Here is a 16759-nt window from a genome sequence, read left to right on the forward strand (position 1 = left end):
GAGTTGGAGTGACAGAAGTTTCAGATCTACAAGAGCACTTCAACCTCATTTACATATCAATTCAAATGCAGATTTCTCAGTAATGGAAGGACTGACTGGGCATATAAAGGACTTGTCTTTGAAAGAGCTACATGCGCATAGAAATAGTTTGGGGGGTGAAATCCTGCTAACAGATTCCCTTTAACTTCAGTCCAGAGCACTTAAGTTACTTAGGAATGATTTTCTTCTTGAAATGTAATTGGTCCTATTAATAAATATACTATGGATATGTAACGGCTGGATATTACACACTTCCAGCACCACAGCAGCCACATTAACTTCAGCTCAGAGCCCTCAGGTTACTTAGGATTGATGATCTTTTTGCTTTGTAACCGAACCCTTTTAGTAAAGTTGTGGAGCCTTTATCTGCTGGGTATTATACACTGCCAGCAGCACGATGGATGGAGAGCTTACCTGACCCTTCATGCCTTGCTGGAAATCTTGATGAGTGCACACAAAAAAAGCACTTCTCCTCATTAGCACTGAACTAATGGCAGGAGGGGAATCAGGAGAGCGGCGTAAAGGGGGCAAGAAGCGCCACGTAGCGCCAGCAGTTACATAAGACATCACCACATGTGGCTCCGCGTGACCCCTTAATGCACCAGCACTCACCTCCCTCAGCTTTTTCCAGCATCTTAAGATCAGGCTGCGCTTACACAGCGAATAGAAGAGTCCTCAGGTTCTGCAGGATTTACTTGTACTTCATAGATTTACTCTAAACCGAACTCCCCGTCCACCAGAATGGTATAGAAATCTATAATGTAAGGCCCTCCCCTGGCTGGCAATATACTGTATATACATGAATCAGGAGGCTCAGGATGAACAGTATTACAGGACCGTGATAGAAAGGTGTTCACAGAGTACAGGCAGAACCTGGTGATCAACATAGCCATAAGAAATGGTATCACAAGTGACCAAATGAATGACCTGCGCCAGGATTGGATTTAGGTGAAAAGAAACATTATTTCATAAATGCAGAGGTTATTACTTCTCACAGCTGAGGGTTTGCTACAACTGTATCCAGTCTAGACAATCAACCTCTGGAATAAGTTTCATTCAATGACAGCCGACAGAGATCTTCAAAATGGCAAAGTGAGTTCTACACAAAGAAAAGATACCTAGATACATATGAGAAGGATAGATACATAGATAGATAGATAGATAGATAGATAGAGGATAAATAGAGTGGGGAAAATAAGTATTTGATACACTGCCGATTTTGCAAGTTTTCCCACCTACAAAGAATGTAGAGATCTGTAATTTTTATCGTATGTACACTCCTACTGTGAGAAACAGAATCAAAAAAAAAATCCAGAAAATCACATTGTATGATTTTTAAATAATAAAATTGCATTTTAATGCATGAAATAAGTATTTGATCATCTACCAACCAGCAAGAATTCTGTCTCTCGCAGACCTGTTAGTTTTTCTTTCAGAAGCCCTCCTACTCTGCACTCATTACCTGTATTAATTGCACCTGTTTGAACTTGTTACCTGTATAAAAGACACCTGTCCACACACTCAATCACACTATAACCTCTCCACCCTGGCCAAGACCAAAGAGCTGTCCAAGGACACCAGGGAAAAAATTGTAGACCTGCAGAAGGCTGGGATGAGCTACAGGACAATAGGCAAGCAGCTTGGTGAGAAGGCAACAACTGTTGGCACAATTATTAGAAGATGGAAGAAACAAAAGATGACTGTCAATCTTCCTCGGTCTGGGGCTCCAAGATCTTGCCTCGTGGGGTAAAGATGATTCTGAGAAAGGTCAGGAATCAGCCCAGAACTACACGGGAGGACCTGGTCAATGACCTGAAGAGACCTGGGACCACAGTCTCAAACATTACCGTTAGTAACACTACACCGTCATGGATTATGATCCTGCAGGGCATGCAAGGTCCCCCTGCTCATGCCAGCACATGTCCAGGCTCATTTGAAGTTCGCCAATGACCATCTGGATGATCTACAGGAGGCATGGGAGAAGGTCATGTGGTCAGATGAGACCAAAATATAACTTTTTGGTATCAAGTCCACTCGCCATGTTTGGAGGAAGAAAAAGGATGAGTACAATCCCAAGAATACCGTCCTAACCGTGAAGCATGGTGGGGGAAACATCATACTTTGGGGTGCATTTCTGCAAAGGGGACAGGATGACTGCACCGTATTAAAGAGAAGATGGATGGGGTCATGTATCTCGAGATTTTGGCCAACAACCTCCTTTCCCTCAGTAAGAGCACTGATGATGGGTCGTGGCTGGGTCTTCCAGCATGACAATAACCCGAAACACAGCCAGGGCAACTAAGGAGTGGCTCCATAAGAAGCATTTCAAGGTCCTGGAGTGGCTTAGCCAGTCTCCAGACCTGAACCTAATAGAAAATCTTTGGAGGGAGATGAAACTCAATGTTGCCCAGCGACCGCCCCGAAACCTGAAAGATCTGGAGAAGACCTGTATGGAGGAGTGGGACAAAATCCCTGCTGCAGTTTGTGCAAACCTGGTTAAGAACTTCAGGAAAAGTCTGACCTCTGTAATTGCAAACAAAGGTTTCTGGACCAAATATTATTGTATCAGATACTTAATTTCATGCAATAAAATCCAAATTAATTATGTAAAAATCATACAACGTGATTTTCTGGATTTTAGATTCTCTCTCTCACAGGCGAAGTGTACCTACGATAAAGATTACAGACCTCTCCATTCTTTGTAGGTGGGAAAACTTTCAAAATTGGCAGCGTATCAAATACTTATTTCCCCGCTGTAGATCTGTAGATAGATGAGAGACAGATAAATAGATAGGTATATAAATATGATCTAAAACAGATCAGTCCACATATCAATAATGCTAACATTGTAAGACAGCACTCTCACGTCCGTAATGTACGTGACCGCCATGGTGGTTCCAGTATGTTGCCTTTTTTTCCTGCACAGGTGCATTTTCAGGGTTTTTTTTGCACATTTTCTCAGCGAGGAGTCTGTCTGTGTCTGACAGCTTACTGAATAATCTCTTGCAGGGTTCTTACACTGCATTGACATTTTAGAACGTCAGTGCAGAGTAAAATGTGGACCGGACAGACATTTATAGTCTTTCAACAATCCAGAAGTAATTCAGGTCAAAGGAGCCTTCTTACAATTAGAGATTCGCCAGAGTGGACAACCCCTTTATATAAAGCTCCTGGGTCCTAATGCAAAATCTGTATGCAGTCTCCGTACCCCACTATAGCAGTGCTGTTAGTATAAGTGCAGTAAATGGAGAAATACTGTAATAACTTACCCTGTGAACACAAGGCAGAGCAGGGTGCAGATCAGAATGATCACCTGATTAAACATGGCTGACTGCGTCCTCTGGATGGCGCGATGGAGATCATTCTGAAACATAACAAGGCTGTGATTCAGCTTGTGTGAGGCAGAAGACACCGCAACAGCACAATACATATATATTGTACAATACAGCTACAAAGCTTAAAAAGATGCAGCGTTATGTCTAGTGCAGGGTCCGAGGGGGCAGAGCATGACAAGGGCTCTATCGCCCCACTTATTATGTGCCATTTATTATACTAGTGCTGTCTCATGTGGCTAAAAAGCCTTTGAACACCCTCAGATCCCAGATGTGATTGCAGCCTCTGCATTCCTTATACCCATGTCATAGCTCTGCCCCTGCTTAAGTTTTTATTCAGCACCCTAAATAGTTAAATATTTTAGAGGGGTTTTTCCAAATCTCCATCTGTAATGGACATGTTATTACACCTCCTGGCAGGTATTATGGCTACTGGCTGCTTGAAGTGTTGGTGTTTTCTTAGGTATCCACTGGTTCCTCAGGGGCGGGGCTGTGGCTGGTCCCTCCCCTGCAGTTATGCCACGCCTACTTTACCTACAAGCTTATTACATCATTAATGCCAACAGCTACTTACTATCATATTCTCCAGAACGCACTTTGCCAGCCAGCAGTTCAGGAAAACCGGGATAAACATATTTCTTAGAGGGGGCCAAAATATCTGGAAAGGAATAAGGGAGAACGGCAGGCATTAGCAGGACGGTGTGATTAGTCCTATGCACTGGACATTATGGGACCAAGTAGTCCATATCGGTGACCAATGTTGTCCAACTTTTAGGGCATCCTGCTTCATGAAAACCAGTGGGTACATACAATTGAGGGGCCCCATAATAAAGGTAAAAATGATCCCACCACTATGGTGATAGTACAATCTGAATGTGAGCGCCCCCTATTGGTGGTGAAAATGTGATCTTTTACCATTTATGTGGGGTTTTTGGAATGTTGGGTATCTAAGGGGTGGAATCTTGGCACACTGTTTTGGGGCCAAATCCCCCAATGGCTGCCATCTTGTTAATAATGATAAGAAATCTGTGGATCTGTTATATAGAACAAGTGATCACGAGTTCAGGTTCCCCAATGGGGACTTTTTTTTTGGGGAAATGTAAAATGCCATAAAGAATAAATCAAAATGCCAGAATTGCTGTTGTTCAGTTATCGCCCCCCCCCAAAAAAAAAATACATCACATTCATCATATGTACCTCAAAATGATATCAATAAAAACATCAGATCGCCATGCAAAAGTGCAAGCTCTGAGACCGCTGCATTAACTGAAAAATAATAGTTATGGATCTAAGAAGATGGCGACAGAAAACAATTTTTTTATATCTTTTGGCTGCAGCAGGAAGGGGTTAATGCCTCCAGGTTTATGATAGGATCTTCCTTGTTTACCAGGCACAGCCTGTACATTTTATAGTGGCTGTAACTCATGGACTGCACTGTGCGGGATGGGGGAGGGGGGGCTCATTGGAGAGCTACAGCCCCTTTAATCAGTTCAGATGTGGTGCCAGGAGTAAGACCCCAATGATCTGATATTGAGGACTTTCTCTATGTAGATGCCATCAAGGAAACGCAATTTGGGTGTAGTAAAGGGTGAAAATTACCCCAATGCACCCCCTCCTCACCCAGCGATCAGCCTGCACCCCCTCCTCACCGTCCCGTCACCCTGCACCCCCTCCTCACTCTCTGATCGCCCTGCACCCCCTCACCCTCTGATCGCCCTGCACCCCCTCCTCTGATCGCCCTGCACCCCCTCACCCTCTGATCGCCCTGCACCCCCTCTGATCGCCCTGCATCCCCTCTTCACCCTCTGATCGCCCTGCACCCCCTCCTCACCCTCTGATCGCCCTGCATTCCCTCTTCTGATCGCCCTGCACCACCTCCTCCCCCTCTGATCGCCCTGCACCACTTCCTCCCCCTCTGAATTCCCTGCACCCCTCCTCACCTTCTGATCGCCCTGCACCCCCTCCTCACCCTCTCGTCACCCTGCACCCCCTCCTCTGATCGCCCTGCACCCCCTCCTCACTCTCTGATCGCCCTACACCCTCTCCTCTGATCGCCCTGCACCCCCTCCTCACTCTCTGATCGCCCTGCACCCCCTCCTCACCCTCTGATCGGTACTGCACCCCCTCCTCTGATCGCCCTGCACCCCCTCTTCACCCTCTGATCGCCCTGCATCCCCTCTTCTGATCGCCCTGCACCACCTCCTCCCCCTCTGATGGCCCTGCACCCCCTCCTCACCCTCTGATCGCCCTACACCCTCTCCTCTGATCGCCCTGCACCCCCTCCTCACTCTCTGATCGCCCTGCACCCCCTCCTCACCCTCTGATCGCCCTGCACCCCCTCCTCACCCTCTGATCGCCCTGCATCTCCTCCTCACCCTCTGATCGCCCTACACCCTCTCCTCTGATCGCCCTGCACCCCCTCCTCACTCTCTGATCGCCCTGCACCCCCTCCTCACCCTCTGATCGCCCTGCACCCCCTCCTCTGATCGCCCTGCACCCCCTCGTCTGATCGCCCTACCCACTGCTCTGATCGCCCTGCACCCCCTCCTCACCCTCTAGTCGCCTTGCACCCCCTCCTCTGATCGCCCTGCACCCCCTCCCCACTCTCTGATCGCCCTGCACCCCCTCCTCACTCTCTGATCACCCTGCACCCCCTCCTCTGATTGCCCTACCCACTGCTCTGATCGACCTGCACCCACTCCTCACCCTCTAGTCGCCCTGCACCCCCTCCTCTGATCGCCCTGCACCCCCCTCCCCACTCTCTGATCGCCATGCACCCCCTCCTCACTCTCTGATCGCCCTGCACCCCCTCACCCTCTGATCGCCCTGCACCCCCTCGTCTGATCGCCCTGCACCCCCTCCTCTGATCGCCCTGCACCCCCTCCTCTGATCGCCCTACCCACTGCTCTGATCGCCCTGCACCCCCTCCTCACTCTCTGATCGCCCTGCACCCCCTCACCCTCTGATCGCCCTGCACCCCCTCGTCTGATCGCCCTGCACCCCCTCCTCTGATCGCCCTGCACCCCCTCCTCACTCTCTGATCGCCCTGCACCCCCTCCTCTGATCGCCCTACCCACTGCTCTGATCGCCCTGCACCCCCTCCTCACCCTCTAGTCGCCCTGCACCCCCTCCTCTGATCGCCCTGCACCCCCTCCTCACTCTCTGATCGCCCTGCACCCCCTCCTCTGATCGCCCTACCCACTGCTCTGATCGCCCTGCACCCCCTCCTCACCCTCTAGTCGCCCTGCACCCCCTCCTCTGATCGCCCTGCACCCCCTCCTCACTCTCTGATCGCCCTGCACCCCCTCCTCACTCTCTGATCGCCCTGCACCCCCTCCTCACCCTCTAGTCGCCCTGCACCCCCTCCTCTGATCGCCCTGCACCCCCTCCTCACTCTCTGATCGCCCTGCACCCCCTCACCCTCTGATCGCCCTGCACCCCCTCCTCACCCTCTAGTCGCCCTGCACCCCCTCCTCTGATCGCCCTGCACCCCCTCCTCACTCTCTGATCGCCCTGCACCCCCTCCTCACTCTCTGATCGCCCTGCACCCCCTCCTCACCCTCTAGTCGCCCTGCACCCCCTCCTCTGATCGCCCTGCACCCCCTCCTCACTCTCTGATCGCCCTGCACCCCCTCACCCTCTGATCGCCCTGCACCCCCTCACCCTCTGATCGCCCTGCACCCCCTCCTCTGATCGCCCTGCACCCCCTCCTCTGATCGACTTGCACCCCCTCCTCTGATCGCCCTGCACCCCCTCCTCACTCTCTGATCGCCCTGCACCCCCTCCTCACTCTCTGATCGCCCTGCACCCCCTCCTCTGATCGCCCTGCACCCCCTCCTCACCCTCTGATCGACTTGCACCCCCTCCTCTGATCGCCCTACCCACTGCTCTGATCGCCCTGCACCCCCTCCTCACCCTCTAGTCGCCCAGCACCCCCTCCTCTGATCGCCCTGCCCCCCTTCCCCACTCTCTGATCGCCCTGCACCCCCTCCTCTGATCGCCCTGCACCCCCTCCTCAACCTCTAGTCGCCCTGCACCCCCTCCTCTGATCGCCCTGCACCCCCTCCTCACTCTCTGATCACCCTGCACCCCCTCCTCACACTCTGATCGCCCTGCACCCCCTCCTCACACTCTGATCGCCCTGCACCCCCTCCTCACTCTGATCGCCCTGCACCCCCTCCTCACCCTGATCGCCCTGCACCCCCTCCTCACCCTCTGATCGCCCTGCACCCCTCACCCTCTGATCGCCCTGCACCCCTCACCCTCTGATCGCCCTGCACCCCCTCACCACCCTCTCGTCGCCCTGCACCCCCTCCTCTGATCGCCCTGCACCAACTCCTCACCCTCTGATCGCCCTGCACCCCCTCGTCTGATCGCCCTGCACCCCCTCCTCACCCTCTAGTCGCCCTGCACCCCCTCCTCTGATCGCCCTGCACCCCCTGCTCACTCTCTGATCGCCCTGCACTCCCCCTGATCGCCCTGCACCCCCTCTTCACCCTCTGATCGCCCTGCACCCCCTCCTCACCCTCTGATCGCCCTGCATTCCCTCTTCTGATCGCCCTGCACCACCTCCTCCCCCTCTGATCGCCCTGCACCACTTCCTCCCCCTCTGAATTCCCTGCACCCCTCCTCACCTTCTGATCGCCCTGCACCCCCTCCTCACCCTCTCGTCGCCCTGCACCCCCTCCTCTGATCGCCCTGCACCCCCTCCTCACTCTCTGATCACCCTACACCCTCTCCTCTGATCGCCCTGCACCCCCTCCTCACTCTCTGATCGCCCTGCACCCCCTCCTCACCCTCTGATCGGTACTGCACCCCCTCCTCTGATCGCCCTGCACCCCCTCTTCACCCTCTGATCGCCCTGCATCCCCTCTTCTGATCGCCCTGCACCACCTCCTCCCCCTCTGATGGCCCTGCACCCCCTCCTCACCCTCTGATCGCCCTACACCCTCTCCTCTGATCGCCCTGCACCCCCTCCTCACTCTCTGATCGCCCTGCACCCCCTCCTCACCCTCTGATCGCCCTGCACCCCCTCCTCACCCTCTGATCGCCCTGCATCTCCTCCTCACCCTCTGATCGCCCTGCATCTCCTCCTCACCCTCTGATCGCCCTACACCCTCTCCTCTGATCGCCCTGCACCCCCTCCTCACTCTCTGATCGCCCTGCACCCCCTCCTCACTCTCTGATCGCCCTGCACCCCTCCTCACCCTCTGATCGCCCTGCACCCCCTCCTCACCCTCTGATCGCCCTGCACCCCCTCCTCACCCTCTGATCGCCCTGCACCCCCTCCTCACCCTCTGATCGCCCTGAACTCCCTCCTCACCCTCTGATCGCCCTGCACCCCCTCACCCTCTGATCGCCCTGCACCCCCTCTGATCGCCCTGCACCCCCTCTTCACCCTCTGATCACCCTGCACCCCCTCCTCACCCTCTGATCGCCCTGCATTCCCTCTTCTGATCGCCCTGCACCCCCTCCTCACTCTCTGATCGCCCTGCACCCCCTCCTCACCCTCTGATCGCCCTGCACCCCCTCCTCACCCTCTGATCGCCCTGCATCTCCTCCTCACCCTCTGATCGCCCTGCATCTCCTCCTCACCCTCTGATCGCCCTACACCCTCTCCTCTGATCGCCCTGCACCCCCTCCTCACTCTCTGATCGCCCTGCACCCCCTCCTCACTCTCTGATCGCCCTGCACCCCCTCTGATCGCCCTGCACCCCCTCTTCACCCTCTGATCACCCTGCACCCCCTCCTCACCCTCTGATCGCCCTGCATTCCCTCTTCTGATCGCCCTGCACCACCTCCTCCCCCTCTGATCACCCTGCACCACTTCCTCCCCCTCTGAATTCCCTGCACCCCTCCTCACCTTCTGATCGCCCTGCACCCCCTCCTCACCCTCTCGTCGCCCTGCACCCCCTCCTCTGATCGCCCTGCACCCCCTCCTCACTCTCTGATCGCCCTACACCCTCTCCTCTGATCGCCCTGCACCCCCTCCTCACTCTCTGATCGCCCTCCACCCCCTCCTCACCCTCTGATCGGTACTGCACCCCCTCCTCTGATCGCCCTGCACCCCCTCTTCACCCTCTGATCGCCCTGCATCCCCTCTTCTGATCGCCCTGCACCACCTCCTCCCCCTCTGATCGCCCTACACCCTCTCCTCTGATCGCCCTGCACCCCCTCCTCACTCTCTGATCGCCCTGCACCCCCTCCTCACCCTCTGATCGCCCTGCATCTCCTCCTCACCCTTTGATCGCCCTACACCCTCTCCTCTGATCGCCCTGCACCCCCTCCTCACTCTCTGATCGCCCTGCACCCCCTCCTCACCCTCTGATCGCCCTGCACCCCCTCCTCACCCTCTGATCGCCCTGCACCCCCTCCTCACCCTCTGATCGCCCTGCACCCCCTCCTCACCCTCTGATCGCCCTGCACCCCCTCCTCACCCTCTGATCGCCCTGCACCCCCTCCTCACCCTCTGATCGCCCTGCACCCCCTCCTCACCCTCTGATCGCCCTGCACCCCCTCCTCACCCTCTGATCACCCTGCACCCCCTCCTCACCCTCTGATCGCCCTGCACACCCGTACATTTCCTTGTCCCCATCAGACGTGTCATTTTCACTGCCCAGAACACAAAGGCGATGTAGAAAAGAAATTCTCATCTGATAATAGAAATCTCTTGTTTTCTCCGATCTGAGCGAGGGCTCCAAGGGATCAGAGAGATGGGAGCCCCCCGCAGACGTTCCCCACACAAGACAAGCACAGGGCCACTAGGCTGTTGTGTACTGCCCTGTCCCCAATGACACACTGCTCTCCTGAAATACTCTGTGCTGCTGACAGCTCTATTCTCATTGTCACTGTATGCACAGCCCCCTCCTTGCTGATAAGAGCAGCAGAGGTCACTACTTTTTCCAAGATTTGCATACTCTCTCCTGAAATACTCTGTACTGCTGATGGATCTAGCTCTCCTAGCCTAGAGAATTAAGAAATGATGCAGCACAATAGGTATAATATGGGGGATATAACTATGTAACAAATCAGACGTCCGGATAATAGATTGACCTCGGTGATCCTCCTCTTTATGGCGATGCCGCAGTATCGGATATACGGGGGGAGCGATCGCCGAGATTCGGTTTTCTGTAAATTGTCAAGAAAATAAAAAAATAAAAGAAAGAAAAGCGGCAATTGTGGCACCGATCAACCTTCCACCTTCACCATAATTATTCCCTTCCGTTCCGCCGGCTCAGTCAATTAGTTAAGAAAATCCGCCGGCTGCCGGCTTTATATTCTTCACATCGTGACTTTCTCAGTCGACGGGATTTTCAAGGTTCCAGAACAAAAAGACTGCGTGGGAAAACTCCGCTGACAAAGGCACCGGCGCGGCGGGCTCCATTCACTCCTGTTACCTGTAATGTGGCGCCCGCGGATCTCCGCTTTCACTAAGTGACTATTCCTAAGCACCCCGACTCCGGGAAGGGAACGTTCCCTCCTTACAGGAGGTGGGGGGTCGGGGTACTCATTACAGGATTGCAGCTTTGATCTTTACTACAGTCGTCCCCTCTACTTGGCATAAATAACCGGCAAAGCGAGCGTGCAGCAATATAATACACCAGGTCCGTCACAGGTCCCTGCCTGGGTGTCATCCATTCATTGAGTAAGTGTAATACTACATTTCTCCTGTAGTGGCTGCTGCAGGGAAACATTCCCCCAGCGATAATGGTTGATCGGCGGCGATCAGCTGATCATCATTCTTACTTTTATTTTCTTATTGTCAAAGGTGATAGTGGAACGTCACCGTCCACTACCCCCGAAAAATGTGATTAAAAAAAGCCACAAAAACATCCACTTAGCCCCACGTGGAGAACATTCAGAAACTTACTGTGATGATGAAAGGTACCGTGTTTATCATCTCCAGAATGAACGAAATCCTGATGATTTGTTCCCAGATGTTCCCCTGTGGATTCAACACATTCACTGGTGAATTACATGAAAAGAGCGTGATAACTTATAACATAGCATGATGATAGCGGTGTAATGTACATCACTTAAAGGGGACCTATCACCAAGTCAAAAGTGGGCAGCTTGTAGACTCCTTTTACTCCTGCGGCTCCCCTGAGTATTCCAGTTTTTGTTTTCTTTAAATCCGCCATACGGTGCCAGAGATACGGATCATTTTATTTAGGGCTAATTTTTATGCTCTTTACTAAGGGGGCGTGGCTCACATGGTAATTATGCAGAACAGCCTAAAGACCCGCCCCTGAGGATCCTCTTGGCCACGCTCCCATGTAAAGACCATAAAATTATCAGTAAATATAAAGGCTCATATCTCCGGAACCGTATGGAATATTCAGGGGAACAGCAGGAATAATAGAAGAGCAGGAACAACACTTTTGACCTAAAAAAAACAAGTCTTCATTAAAGGGACGGTAATCCTATTTACCATAGATATAAAATACGTTCTATTGCTCCCTGTGGTCAGTTATTTCAGGATGGAGACAGAATATAGTGGTCTTGAGAAAATTTCACAAGCTAGTGAAAAACATGCACAGTCGTAGCAGTGCTGTGATCGCTAACCGATAACATAGATGATTTTACCGGAGAAAAACCTCAAAGCAGAAAACTGATTCTGATCCCTCCTCCATTATTAGACACCAATTCAGCCTTGTTTGGACTGACACCCTGACCTTGTGGATATGCAAACCTGAGGAGCATCATCAACCATATTTAAAGCAGAATATGCCTTTAAAAATGGCCTTTACAGGACGCTAAGATGGGCCAATTTGTGGGGTCCGCAAAACAACAAGGATCGTTCATTGCATTTCCACAAAACAGCGCCATCCACGTTTGTGTGACTACATCTGGTACTGCATCTAAAGTGAATGGGGCTGAGAAGAACTGCAGTACCAGACACCACCACATGGAGGAGTGTGGAGCACTTAAAGGGGTTGTCCACCTCAGGGAATAATTTTTTTTTTAACGAAATGCAGGTATTTGGGGCCAAAATAATTTGTACAATTCGTTATTATAACAAATATTACACTGTTTGGCTTTTACAGGCCTTTGTTTTGCTGCACATTCAACTCAGATGTGCTCTGTGGTCATAAATCAGTTGAGAGGAGCTAAAAAAAATAAGACATAAAAAAACCCCTCTTCCACTGGACTGTTAGAAGAAGCTCGCTGGCAGATTTTCAGTTAACTCATTCTGCAACAAGCAGATTATTTTAAACAAACTCAAAAATAAACATGAATTTTAGCTAAAAATTGATGCATTTAGGTAAAAAAAAATGGCCCAAAAAGGTGGACAATCCCTTTAAGGGACCACAGACTCCAGCATTCACCATTCGTTCACTGATTCCTCAAACCTATTGACCCAGACAGACAAGCCAAGGATCAATGCAGAATACATTAGGTGTGTCAGATGCTGCAGAACATCTTTGGAGCTCTTGGGTCAATTTCTTTCCACACTGATTTTTTTTTCTGCAGCGTGTAGACCAGATTTGTTAAAAGCTTGTGCAAAAAGAGCAGACTTTTGAATACTGCTTTGGATGTGACTAGAGAAGAGAATCAGTAAAACACAGGCTAGAGTTAGGCTGCAGGCAATAAAACTCCACCACTAGGTGGCAGATGGGAAAAATCTGGGGCTTAATTAAAATGGGTGCCGGGGTTGCAGAACCTGGAGCCTTGGGAGACCTGGATGATCCCTTTGGCTCACATAATGCCTCTGCTGCTCCTCCTGGAAATTTATGAATAAAGTGAAAAATCAAACTTTGTAAAGCAAGTGTGTCCCTGCAGAGAGTTTGCACTGGTGCCCACGAGCTTCAGGTTGGCCACAGGACCCCAAACCCACATGGGGTCACTATACCCACCCTCTAGCCCGTGCTTACCTTATAGCTGAGATACATCAGAAGCATCGTCTCTAAGAAACTGATGATGGCCACCGTGACCTGTAAGGTGAGAAGAAGCGGCGTTATTGGGAATTGCCCATACGGAGGGGCGGCATGAATAATCCGGTCATGTCCTGACGACTTCTATGCGGAGTTCCTACATGACGGGATTAACTAGGACGGCAGCGGAGGAAGGAGATGTCCGTCTGTGAGCCGCCGCCTCCTGGTACGACAGAGGACAATAGGCTGATGGAATACAAATCCGGAGCCGAGGCTTCTGCAAAATCCTCGGGATAAGAAAGAGGAGCGCCGAAAATAAAGGAACTGCATGAAAAACACTGGAAAACTCTGCATACCTGAATGGCCCAGAGCAGCGTGCTCCTCTCCACCCAAATGATGGGATCCCTGCAAGAAGACGGGACACAGGCGATCAGTGTAGGATTGTGGACCACATCTGTAATGTGCACTCTGATCGGTCACCGCAGTCAGCACCGCCCCTGCGGACGCCGCCAGCACCGCCTCTGCAGACGCCGCCAGCACCGCCCCTGCGGACGCCGCCAGCACCGCCCCTGCGGATGCCGCCAGCACCGCCCCTGCAGACACATTCAGCACCACCCCTGCGTACGCCGCCAGCACCGCCCCTGCGTACGCCGCCAGCACCGCCCCTGCGTACGCCGCCAGCACCGCCCCTGCGTACGCCGCCAGCACCGCCCCTGCGTACGCCGCCAGCACCGCCCCTGCGGACGCCGTCAGCACCGCCCCTGCAGACGCCGTCAGCACCGCCCCTGCAGACATAGTCAGCTCAACCCCTGCGTACGCCGCCAGCACCGCCCCTGCGACGCCACCAGCACCGCCCCTGCGGACACCGCCAGCACTGCCCCTGCGGACGCCACCAGCACCGCCCCTGCGGACACTCACCAGTTAATACTGTCATTAAGTGATTTGGTTGTGTAGCTCTGCTTCTCACAATTCCAGCTGAAAGGTACAAAAGAAAAGGTAAAAAAATGATCATTTATAACACTACAGATTATATATAAAATATATTGATATCTACACCCATCTGCCCTAACTAGCAGGATTAAAGAGGTTGTTTATATAGAAAAACATGCCTACTTTCTTCTGGAAACAGTGCCACACTAGTCACAGGCCATGAGAAGTATTGCAGCTCCGTACCCATTCAGTTCAATGGAGCTAAACTACACTGCTCAAAAAAATAAAGGGAACACTCAAATAACACATCCTAGATCTGAATGAATTAAATATTATCATTGAATACTTTGTTCTGTACAAAGTTGAATGTGCTGACAACAAAATCACACAAAAATCATCAATTGAAATCAAATTCATTAGCCAATGGAGGCCTGGATTTGGGAGTCACCCCAAAAAATTAAAGTGGAAAAACACACTACAGGCTGATCCAACTTTGATGTAATGTCCTTAAAACAAGTCAGAATGAGTCTCAGTATTGTGTGTGGCCTCCACGTGACTGTATGACCTCCCTACAACGCCTGGGCATGCTCCTGATGAGGTTGCGGATGGTCTCCTGTGGGATCTCCTCCCAGACCTGGACTAAAGCATCCGCCAACTCCTGGACAGTCTGTGGTGCAACGTGACGTTGGTGGATGGAGCGAGACATGATGTCCCAGATGTGCTCAATCGGATTCAGGTCTGGGGAACGGGCGGGCCAGTCCATAGCTTCAATGCCTTCACCTTGCAGGAACTGCTGACACACTCCAGCCACATGAGGTCTGGCATTGTCCTGCATTAGGAGGAACCCAGGGCCAACTGCACCAGCATATGGTCTCACAAGGGGTCTGAGGATCTCATCTCGGTACCTAATGGCAGTCAGGCTACCTCTGGCAAGCACATGGAGGACTGTGCGGCCCTCCAAAGAAATGCCACCCCACATTATTACTGACCCACTGCCAAACCGGTCATGCTGAAGGATGTTGCAGGCAGCAGATCGCTCTCCACGGCGTCTCCAGACTCTGTCACGTCTGTCACATGTGCTCAGTGTGAACCTGCTTTCATCTGTGAAGAGCACAAGGTGCCAGTGGCGACTTTGCCAATCCTGGTGTTCTGTGGCAAATGCCAAGCGTCCTGTGAGCACAACCCCCATCTGTAGACGTCGGGCCCTCATACCACCCTCATGGAGTTGGTTTCTAACCGTTTGTGCAGACACATGCACATTTGTGGCCTGCTGGAGGTTATTTTGCAGGGCTCTGGCAGTGCTCCTCCTGTACCTCCTTGCACAAAGGATGAGGTAATGGTCCTGCTGCTGGGTTGTTGCCCTCCTATGGCTCCCTCCACATCTCCTGGTATCTGTTCCATGCTCTGGACACTGTGCTGACAGACACAGCAACCCTTCTTGCCACAGCTCACACTGATGTGTCATCCTGGATGAACTGCACTACCTGAGCAACTTCTGTGGGTTGTAGTGTAGACTCCGCCTCATGCTACTGTACCTCTAGGGGTGAGAGCAATGGCAAAATGAAAAAGTGACCAAAACAACAGCCAAAAAGGATGAGAACAGAGAAATGGTCTGTGGTCACCACCTGCAGAACCACTCCTTTATAGAGGGTATCTTGCTAATTGCCGATCATTTCTACCAGTTGCCTGTTCCATTCGCACAACAGCAGGAGAAATTGATTCACAATCAGTGTTGCTTCATAACTGGACAGGTAGATTTCACAGAAGTGTGATTGACTTGGAATTACATTGTGTTGTTTAAGTGTTCCCTTTATTTTTTTCAGCAGTGTGTAATACCAGTCATGAACCATGGACAGGTGAGGCGCTGTAATTGGAAGCAAGCAGCAATGTTAGACAACCCCTTTAACTTCATGATTACTATTCGAGGTACCCAAATTTGTTTCGGGCACATTTAATCGAATCGAAAGTCTCTCCAGAAACCAAAGCATAATAAATAAAGGGGAGGGAATAAATACCGCCATACAGAACACATAATATACCGAACAATGCTTATGTAAATATCGCCATACAGTGCACAAATAATATACCAAACAATGCTTACCTAATACCGCCATACAGTGCACAAATAATATACCGAACAATGCTTACCTAATACCGCCATACAGTGCACAAATAATATACTGAACAATGCTTTAATACTGCCATACAGTGCACAAATAATATACTGAACAATGCTTATATAATACTGCCATACAGTGCACAAATAATATACCGAACAATGCTTATATAATACCGCCATACAGTGCACAAATAATATACCGAACAATGCTTATATAATACTGCCATACAGTGCACAAATAATATACTCAACAATGCTTATATAATACCACCATACAGTGCACAAATAATATACCGAACAATGCTTATATAATACCGCCATACAGTGCACAAATAATATACCGAACAATGCTTATATAATACTGCCATACAGTGCACAAATAATATACTCAACAATGCTTATATAATACCACCATACAGTGCACAAATAATATACCGAACAATGCTTATATAATACCGCCATAC

The 16759-nt window shown here is 51.3% G+C and overlaps 1 protein-coding gene across 8 annotated transcripts in view; it reads right to left on the reverse strand.

Annotated features, from left to right (window-relative positions):
* The window catches only part of KCNT1 (potassium sodium-activated channel subfamily T member 1), a 324143-nt gene that overhangs the window by 59326 nt on the left and 248058 nt on the right, over positions 1 to 16759 (reverse strand). For all 8 annotated transcript variants that reach the window (XM_073640228.1, XM_073640229.1, XM_073640231.1 and 5 more), the window contains 6 exons: positions 14165 to 14221; positions 13603 to 13651; positions 13247 to 13306; positions 11242 to 11316; positions 3946 to 4029; positions 3309 to 3403 (listed from right to left, as the gene is read on the reverse strand). In XM_073640228.1, the coding sequence (XP_073496329.1) occupies positions 3309 to 3403; positions 3946 to 4029; positions 11242 to 11316; positions 13247 to 13306; positions 13603 to 13651; positions 14165 to 14221 (420 nt within the window). The remainder of the gene's footprint in view (positions 1 to 3308; positions 3404 to 3945; positions 4030 to 11241; positions 11317 to 13246; positions 13307 to 13602; positions 13652 to 14164; positions 14222 to 16759) is intronic.

The sequence above is a fragment of the Phyllobates terribilis genome, unplaced genomic scaffold, assembly GCF_046119375.1.
Source record: "Phyllobates terribilis strain yellow unplaced genomic scaffold, ASM4611937v1 Scaffold_7__3_contigs__length_470593459, whole genome shotgun sequence".
NCBI lineage: Eukaryota > Metazoa > Chordata > Amphibia > Anura > Dendrobatidae > Phyllobates > Phyllobates terribilis.